This window comes from Carica papaya, chromosome 7 (genome assembly GCF_054855325.1).
Source record: "Carica papaya isolate Zhongbai chromosome 7, ASM5485532v1, whole genome shotgun sequence".
In the NCBI taxonomy this organism is placed as follows: domain Eukaryota; kingdom Viridiplantae; phylum Streptophyta; class Magnoliopsida; order Brassicales; family Caricaceae; genus Carica; species Carica papaya.
The window spans coordinates 25,587,326-25,597,425 of record NC_142315.1 but is presented as its reverse complement, the minus strand read 5'-3'; the positions used below and the strand labels follow the sequence as shown (position 1 = coordinate 25,597,425).

Genomic DNA, 10,100 nt, shown 5'->3' with positions numbered 1-10,100 from the left:
ACTTATTATTAGAGAAAAGAATTTGAGATGATCAAAAGAGGTGAGCAGTATAACTGTAAAATGGTTAAGAAAGAAAAGCAAGTAAGTGGAAATTAAAAGCTTCAAAAGCTGCCCACTGTTCCCAATACGTACATATATATATACACACACACAATACACTATACAGTATATATATATATATATATATTGTAAAGAAAGCAAAGAAAAAAAAAAAAGTAACAATAATTAGTATAAGGAGTTCTATAAAGAAGGTGAGTTGGTCTAAGGTGGTGTTTCTTAAACTCTACTGAGCTTTCTCCTTCTTCTTTTTCGTCTTCTTCTTCAAGAAATTATTAATCGTAATCTCACCATATCTATATATATATATATAGTTCAAGAAATTCCTGTAATTGATTCTGGGCATTTGGTACTTTCTCTACTTTTTTTGTTTGACAAAGCCAGCTTGTTCTCAAGCTTAGTTTTTGTTAGGGTTTAAACAAGAAAGGGGGTGGTGTAAAGAAAAGACAAGAAGAAGAAGAAGAAGAAGAACAAGAAGGAGGAGGAAAGTTCTGAGCAGATTCAAAGGGGGTGGGGGTGGGGGTGGTGGGTTTCGGTCAAGTGATGCGCTCAGGAACCTGTACAGTTCAGCAGACCCTCACAGCAGAGGCTGCTTCAATCTTGAAGCACTCTCTAAACTTGGCTCGGCGGAGAGGCCATGCTCAGGTCACTCCTCTCCATGTCGCAGCCACTCTGCTGAGCTTACGAGCCAGTCTTTTAAGACGGGCTTGTCTCAAATCTCAGCCTCCAAACCATTCTTCTCATCATCCGCTTCAGTGTCGAGCTCTCGAGCTTTGCTTTAATGTCGCTCTCAATCGCCTCCCGGCCACTCCAGGTCCACTCCTCCATGCCCAGCCTTCTCTCTCTAACGCTCTGATTGCCGCTCTTAAAAGAGCTCAAGCTCACCAGAGACGCGGCTGCATCGAGCAGCAACAGCAACAGCCGCTTTTAACCATTAAAGTTGAGCTCGAACAGCTTATTATCTCCATCTTGGATGATCCGAGTGTTAGTCGGGTTATGAGAGAAGCTGGGTTTTCAAGCACTGCTGTTAAAAATAATATTGAGGATTCTTCTTCAGCTTCTGTTTTTCAGTGTTACACTGCTTCAGCTGGCGTTTTCTCTTCTCCTTCTACTCCTGAAACCAACAGAGATAATCACCTTCTTCATCATCATCATCATCATCATAATATTAATATAAACCCTAGCAATACTTTCTGGCAAACCCATTTCTTAACTTACTCATCTGACCAAAACCCATTTCTCTTTTCCTCTCAAAACACAGCCAGGCTACTCCCAGCAACCCACAACTTCACTGCAGATTCACCTTCTGTCAAAGAAGATATCAAGTTGGTTCTCCAAGTCTTGCTGAGGAAGAAAAAGAAAAACACTGTCATAGTCGCCGACTGCGTCTCCATAACCGAAGCTATCATAGCCGAGCTGGTGGGAAAACTCGAGAGAGGAGACGTCCCTGACGAGCTAAAACAAACCCATTTCATCAAGTTCGAGTTCGCGCCAGTGGCTTTGAAGTTCATGAAGAAAGAAGACGTGGAGAAGAAGATCACTGAGCTGAAAAGGCAAGTAGATTCTTTCACGTCTTCTAATGGCGGGGGTGCTATTTTATATACGGGAGACTTAAAATGGACAGTGAGTGACGAAACTAGTACTGCTACTACTTCTACAGCTGGTAATTATAACAACAATGGCGGATCAAGAGGACATATCTACAACCCAATGGATCATCTGGTCGTGGAGATCGGAAGGTTAATATCGGAATACAACTCTGTAAATTCAAAGGTGTGGTTCATGGCGACAGCATCTTATCAAACGTATACCAAGTGTCAAATGAGGCAACCTCCTCTTGAGATTCAATGGAATCTTCAAGCTGTTTCTGTTCCTTCTGGTGGACTGGGATTAAGCCTACATGGTTCCAGGTAAACAAATTTATCTTCTTCTTGTTCATCTAGCTTATTGATTTTGCTTTACGCATCATCATATTAGTAATTAAGACCCATCAATGGCTTCCGGACAAATCCATTAATGAAGCTGAAGTTATGCTTTTTATAACACCATTGTGTAATAAATCACATGCACAAAGAAAACCCATTAAAGTGTTAATAATATATGTATACATATATGTGTTTATATAGTTGGTTTTTGTGTGTGTGTGTGTGTGTGTGTGAAAAGAGGCCAAAGAAAACAGCACTGTGAAAAAGCTTACGGTAGGTGATGAGACAGAAGTGAGTCGTTTGTGTCCTTGACATGTTTTTAACTTTGTTTGTCAGGACATAGCAACTGCATGCTCCTGATTTCTATTTGCAGAAACCAAAAATACAAAACAAAACAAAAATTATAATGAAAAAAGCTTTTTCTGGATTTACTTTTGATTTTGTTTTCTTGCTTTTGTTTTTGCTTCGCTATCCTTCGATTTTTTTTTTTTTTTTAAAATAAAATTTAGGGACAAAAAAATTATTCAATACTCAGACGTACATGTACATATACATATATATACAATATACATTAGCAATTTACTATATATCTGTGTGGGACATTTACTTCGTGTAATGGAAGTGCTTAATTGAATAACTTTCAAGCCAACTTTACAAACATAATTAAGTTAAACTGACCTAAATTTAGAACATTAATAATTATATTTAATCCTATACGTATAGATTATTATTATTATTAATGATGATTATGTTATTATATATTAAATTAAATTAGTTGCATGCTGAATGGGATGCAGTGGACATGAAATCCTGGAAAGAAAGCCATTTGGTAATAACAACGAAAAGGAAGAACTCGCTTGCTGTGCAGACTGCACTTCAAATTATCATAAAGAAGCTCAAGCTTTCAACTCTCCACCTCAAAATAATCTACTCCCTCCTTGGCTTCAACAACATGCCTCCACTCCAAATCAAAAGGTATATATATATGTATATATATATATATACACGTACATATATGTATGTATACACATACATAATGAGTTTGAGATATACATGTATGTACGTAGATCAGTCTTTCTTTTTTAAGCAAAGTAGTTTTCTTCTATAAAAAAAGAGTGTTGATTTTTAGATTAATTATAGAACTTGATTCGAGTTTGTGAGAAGTTTCGTCAGTAAATCTTTTAAAACAAGTGCGGATATATAATATAATAAATTTATTATTCTTTTTAATTTAAATTTTTTAAAATAAATCTATTATTTAACACTGTTAATTAAATAATTAATATATTTATTTTTTTAAATCAGATTATATTTTTTTTTGTGTAATATTATAATAATATGTGTGTCAAAATATACGTACTTTTAATATAAAAAAATTATTATTTACAATTAATTTCAGTAAAAACATTGATGAAATTGAAATCAGCTTTTGCAATGAATTCTTCATCTGGGTGTTTTTATTTTTATTTTTGAGAATTTAATTGATTATTATTAATTTTTCTTTTTTTTTTTTTTTCTTTTTTAAAGGATGATTTGGTTGATTTGAGGAAGAAATGGAACATACATTGCCGCAGCCTGCACCAGAGTAAACAAGCTTCATCTCCATTGACTTCCAGTCAACCCAGCTTTGTTGGTAAAACTTACTCTTACGCTTCATCGTGTCCATGGTGGTCGACTCAGTCCACAATTTTCCCTGACTCAGCTTCCATTTCCTTCGTCGACTCGACTCTGAAACCGAGTTGCACCTCCAACTCATTGGCGAAATTCAGGCGACAGAATTCATGCACCATCGAGTTCAACTTCGGCAATGGCGGAACTCACAAGAACCACCAACCAGCTGGTGAGCCGAGTTTCGATTCCTTCAAGAACAGTGAAGGTACGGAAGTGAAGATCACTCTTGCTCTCGGCCATTCCCAGTTTTCAGACTCGGGAAAACAAGTATGCGAGAGGACGAGACGACTCACTGAGTTGACTAGGATGCTGCAAGAGAACGTGCCATGGCAGTATGAAACTCTGCCTTCGATTGCAGAGACCTTGGTCGCGGATTCAAAATCCGCCATGGGAGAGACTTGGATGCTGATTAAGGGAAACGACAGGATAGGTAAAAGAAGGCTGGCTCGTGTTATTGCGGAATCCATTTTCGGTTCTGTTGAACTTTTGTTGCATATCAGCATTAGAAACAGAGACGATGCTGAAGCGAGACCCTTCTGTAAAATGCTGACAACCGCCATGAAACGATATGAGAAGCTTGTTGTTTTGGTGGAAGACGCTGATTTTGCCGATACACAGTTCGTTAAACTGCTTGCTGATGGATTCGAGACAAGGATTTTCGGAGATTTGGATAGAAGAGATTCAAAATCTTGCCAAACAGTATTTATCTTAACAGTCTCTGATTCTTCAAACAACTTGGAGGAGAAGAAGAAGGAGAAGAAGAATCAGAGCTCTGTTATAAATATGAAGTTGACAATTAAGGAAAGAAGCCCGAAGAGAAAAACAGAGTGGGAATTCTCAAACAGAGCTAAGAAGAGTCCAAGAATCGACGAAAAAAATGACATCGTATTAACAAGGAAGATCAAGAAAGATTTTTCAAGGCAATCGAGCTTCAACAGCACCCTTGATCTGAACATGAAAGCCGATGAGGAAGACGAAGGTGCTGACCAGGAAAAGTTATTACAAGGAGAGGTCAGCCCCATATCAAGCGACATAACCCGCGAGACCTCGAGCAGTACTCACGAATATCCTCGTTCGATCGCCATTAACGGGTTCCTCGATTCGATCCGGAACCGATTCGTCTTCGACCGGAATCAAGCTCGAGACGCAGAGATGAAGGAGGATTTCATGGCCAAGATCAAGGCGAGTTTCAAAAAAGTGATCGGCACAGGGAATTTCAGCGTTGAAGAGAGGGTGATAGAGGAGGCAAGTGACGGGTCTGGTTATTTTATCAACAGCTCGTTTGAGAAATGGCTGAAAGACGTTTTCCAAACGAGCTTGAAGACGATCAACAACGGCGGCAAGGAGATTACATCAATGGAAGTTAAGCTTGGTTTCAGAGGAGCTGGTGAGGAGGAAGATGACGGGTTCATGGGCACGTGTCTCCCAAAGCAAATACAAGTATGCTTCGAGGACTAAATGGTCATTTCAGTCCACAGAATTTCCAAACTATGAAAAATGTATAACTGGTCTCACTTTTTAATAGGATGTGTTTTGGATTTTCCTTTTTTTTTTTTTTAATTTTTTTTTCTTTTTTGTTTATAGTTCTTGTTAATTAATTTTTGCCTCTTATGTTTTGGAAAATTGGAAATTGGTTGGGTTAAATTGGGGAAATTTAATTACATCAACCAAATAAGTAATTGTTGGTTATTTTATTTCTCAATTTTACTTTTTTAATTTTTTCCAAACAAACCCAAATTTTCTATGCAAATTTTATTGTGCATATTTATTATTACTATTATATGCTCAAACTTATAACATTAATTATTTAAGTAATATTGTTTAATTTGTTATATTATAATTATCTAAAACTGATTTTTTTTTTTTTTTTAAGATTAAGATCCCACGGACCACTTTAAAATCAATATTGTAACTTAAAATTTTAGTATAATATTTCACTAATTGTATAAAATTATTATATATAATATTAATATGACTGAAAAAAATAACTAGATGACTAATTTCATGAATAATTCATGTGAATATCGAGCTTCGTCTGCTGGATGCCATGATGTTCTTGATGGATTCAAACTTGCTCAAAATATTGGAATAAAAAATAACGTATAGTTTGAACTTTCTTGTTCGCATGAAATTTTCTTAAATGGGTAACACATATTGAATCACATTTGTGTTTATATATATATATATATATAATTTGAACTGTAATCTCTTAAAATAAGTATAAGGTGGAAGTAGAGTGAACTCCCAACAAAATAACAAAGAAAGATCCCTTTTTGAAATTAAATTAAACAATATTTAGTAATATTATTTATCATTAAGATCGTTTTAATTTTGACCGCAATCATTGACTCTTCACTTCATTTCACACATATCTTCTGTAATTATTATAAGCATAGAAAAGAGTAATGACTTTGCGTATCTAATTTGATGGACCAAAATTAAATAAGCAAAAATAATTTATTTTTTAAGTTTTACCTCACCACATGCCGTGATTGTAATATATTATTTATCAAAAATAAAAAATAAAAAAGAAGAAACACTTGTCATTACCCACTAGATAACACTTATTAATTCGAATTTTTTTATTTAAAAAATTACTTTATTTTGTATATATATATAAAATTATATGCACCATTATTTTGACCAAAAGGGCATGATGATTGAAGCCAGAAATTATGATTGCATCCAACGGCGGAAGTGGGGTCTGTCGTCCTACTACGATACAACACATACAATAATTCCATCTTTATGAGTTGGGTTAATTAAAAAGATAATATATAAAAAAAATCAAACCTCTCAATTGCCTAATATACACAACCAAAAGATTAGTCTATGATAGGGGAATGATGAATATCACACTTATTTTCTATTACCCCAATATATATATATATATATATATATATATCATCCACCTTTCATTGGCTTATCATATTAATGAAAAATAATAATAATATAATATAATTTTAGGATTTGGTATTTTTGAATAATTGTTTCCTACCACCCTAGTACAATAATTACGTATTAGCAATTTGCAAATGTTTTTTTTTTTTTGTTTTTGTTTTTTTAATCAAAGTTTTTGGATTCCTTAATAACTTAATTAATTACATGATAAGAGTTAAAGTTTTAGGATTATGAATCTTATTATCCCATCATTAAGAAAAATATAATCTTTTAATTGACTCCTTCACTTAGTTAACTAAAACACATTTATCTATCTATATATATATATAATTTTGTATTATCATGGGTATAATTGTATCAAAGTTTATAATGAATTCGGCGGATTATACGGCATTTAAGATGATAATTGTCATGGGTTGTGATTGTGTTTGATGATCTTAGCCTCCACCATCTATATATATATATATATATACATATATATACATACATATATACATATATGCAGAAAGAAAGTTGTTTTACAAGCATTCCTTGAGTTAGGTTTTCATGATTACAGAGGCTTCATTTTTCTTTTGTGGATCATCCTGCTTTCCCGTTTGCTGGGACCCTTTTGCTTTTCTTGTTCAATTATTTCAATATTCTGTCCCCATAATTTTTTAACTTCATCTACTCAATCTCTTTTAATATGTTAAAAACAATCCATTTCTTTTCTCCCAAACATGATTTTTTTATTTTTTTTTTCATATGCAGATAGTCTGAAAGAAATTTGCTAACTATTGTTTTCTACCCAAAAACTAAAATTTAATTTATGAAGTCTTAAGTTTGTATATGATATTCGAAAATTATAAATGCACTCGAATATCAATTTTCATTTTGAAACATAATCACACACACAAAAGATCACAAAAATACTCGAAATGTCATTTCTAAGGTTTTATCGCTCAATACCGTTTATGTCATCGTCGAGAAAATGCGAAATGAATTCTCCCATCGCATGGATAGCATACACACATAAATCACACAATGACCACAGCAGTTACGTTTGTTAGGTGACCTACACTCACACAAATATCTATTCACGTCTGAATTATGTTTTAGACACTATCCATGTGCAGGTTCACTATGTTTGCTGAACTTCAGCCACACTCACACACTCCCCACCTTGATTCAGACTAAACGATAAGGTATTCAAGATATCTACCATATTCATTCCTACCCTCTCATTTCAAAATCCTTAATTCGTTTACATGATCATTTCTTAATCTCAATTATTTCTTTTCTTTTCTATTTTTACATTTTTATTTTATTTCTTTTTCTTTTTTAATTTTTTCTTAATTGAAAATTTTTCTTTTCAATTTTATATTCATCAGTCCAAATAACTTTCAATCCATTGGGTCTATTTTCTAGTTTCGTCTCCTCATAGGGTTCTAATTACTTAAATTTACTGATCATAATTTGGATTCTATTTTTCCATCGAAATTGGGCCAATATCCGTTCAAATTTCAAAATTTATAATTTTTATAAAATAAATATACATTTCGAAATTTAACCTGATTAAGATTTAGAAATACTTACTCTCGTACGCATTTTTCTGGATCCGCTTGAATGTGCAAATTTTTCTGTACACACGACATAATTTAATTAAAATACTTCAAAATTCGAATTACGGTTTCAAACAACCACCCAACAGAATACTCGAAGTTATCGGGATCCGTGCTTGTACTCTCGTACGCGTCTTTCCAGATCCGCTTGAATGTGCAAATTTTTCTATACACACCACATAATTTAATTAAAATACTTTAAAATTCGAATTACAGTTTCAAACAACCACCCAACAGAATACCTGAAGTTATCGGGATCCGTACCTGAAAAATCTTCTTACTCTCTGTTTGGCGAATCAAATTCTCATTTTTCGAGAAAGACCTTTTAGCTTTTCAAACGGCAAATCAGATTCTCATTTTTCAAGAAAAATATTTTAGCTTCCCGAACGACGAATCAGAACACCAAAATGGTGGATCAGGTTTCCATGATTGGGGAAGACCCTTCAGCTTCCCGAATGGGTCAACTTTTCTCATTCTCATGGAAACCTCCTCGGTTCCCGCGTGGGTGGGTGGCCAGCTAAGCCCGTGCGGCTAGCCCGACACCAGCTCGTCCCATTGACGCTCAGCCACCCCCAAAACTAGAAAAAAAAATATTTTACCTTTCGGCTTGGCTCCCCGTCGCCTCCTCTCGGTCACCCCGTGGTGCTTTAGCTCCTAAATCTACAACACATACATGAACAATTGTTTGGTCAAAAGCACAAACCGAAAGAAGAAAAGGAACGCACCTAACTCAGGTGCAGTTTCTTCGAAAACCCGAATAACTTTAGTTTTGGATTCTACCGTCATACGGTGCTCATCGGCCACGATTCCCTTTCTTCTTCTTCCTCCTCCTCTATTCTCCCTCTCTCCTTGCCCTTTGTACGGTCATTCTTGGCTTCCCTTCCTCCTGCTCGGCCAATCCCTTTCGTATTCTGCCATCACACGGTGCTCCTCATCCACGATTCCTTTTCTTCTTCTTCCTCCTCCGCAATTCTCTCTCTCTCATTTCCCCTTATGTGGCCATTCTTGGCTTCCCTTCCTCCCGCTCAGCCACTCCCTTTCTCTTCCCTTTTCTCTTCTTTCCTCTTTCTTTTCTCTCTCTCAGCTTCCTAGCGCGACAGTTTCCTTTCTTCCCTCTTCTGCTCGGCCACTTTTTTTTTTCTCCTTCCTTTTCTCCTTCTCCGGTCTCCCTCTTCTTTTCCTCTCCTTTTTTCTTCTCTCTCGAATTCCCGTGCGATTGTCTTCTTCCTCGTCTCCCCGATCGCCTCTCTCTCTCTCTCTTTTTCCCTTCTTCTTTTCGGCTTCTCCTCTCAAAATGAAAAAAAAACCCTAATCTTTTCCCCTTTTACACCTGTTCTCTCAACTGTTGGATCTTCATTACTCGATTTAGACCGTCTGTTTTCTTTTAAATCTCCTCCATCCGATCTGGGCCGTCAATTTTTCCGATTTCCTTTGCCCCCTTCTACTTCTCCTTATTTACGTTTTTGCCCCCTTTTTCTTATCCACTTTCATTTAAGTCTCTAAAATTAATTAAAAATCTCAATTTTTTTTAAAAAAAATTCATTTACATCCAAACTCTAATTTTATTTTATTTTTCTTAGGTGGATATTACATAAAATATCAAAAAATAAATTTATTATGAAAAATAAAAGTTTATTTTTTATAGTTAGTATAAAAAATTAATTTAAAACTATAATTTTTAATTTTTAATTATAAATTTAAAAAATCTAAAAAATTATCTACTGCATAATATTTATTATTTTTATTTTTATGACATAAATAAGGTAAATAAATAAATTAATATATTATTAGAATTGTCTGCTTAATTTATATCTGATTTTTTATTTAACTTTTTTTATAGTAAAAATTTAAAAAGTGAAGGTACAATTTTTTATTTAAATACTTTAAATAGAAGCAGATCGACTGATGATTGATAAACAAATCAAGAAGAAGAGAAACAGATTGA

The 10,100-nt window shown here is 34.5% G+C and overlaps 1 protein-coding gene across 1 annotated transcript; it reads left to right on the top strand.

The window, feature by feature from the left end:
* The first annotated feature begins 244 nt into the window (after window positions 1-244).
* Window positions 245-5,342, top strand: LOC110809838 (Clp amino terminal domain-containing protein). Its single transcript, XM_022035785.2, has 3 exons — window positions 245-1,967; window positions 2,780-2,957; window positions 3,510-5,342. Exons 1-3 carry the CDS (start codon window positions 601-603, stop codon window positions 5,109-5,111), a joined length of 3,147 nt encoding a protein of 1,048 aa, XP_021891477.2. The 5' UTR covers window positions 245-600; the 3' UTR covers window positions 5,112-5,342.
* Window positions 5,343-10,100: the final 4,758 nt, after the last annotated feature.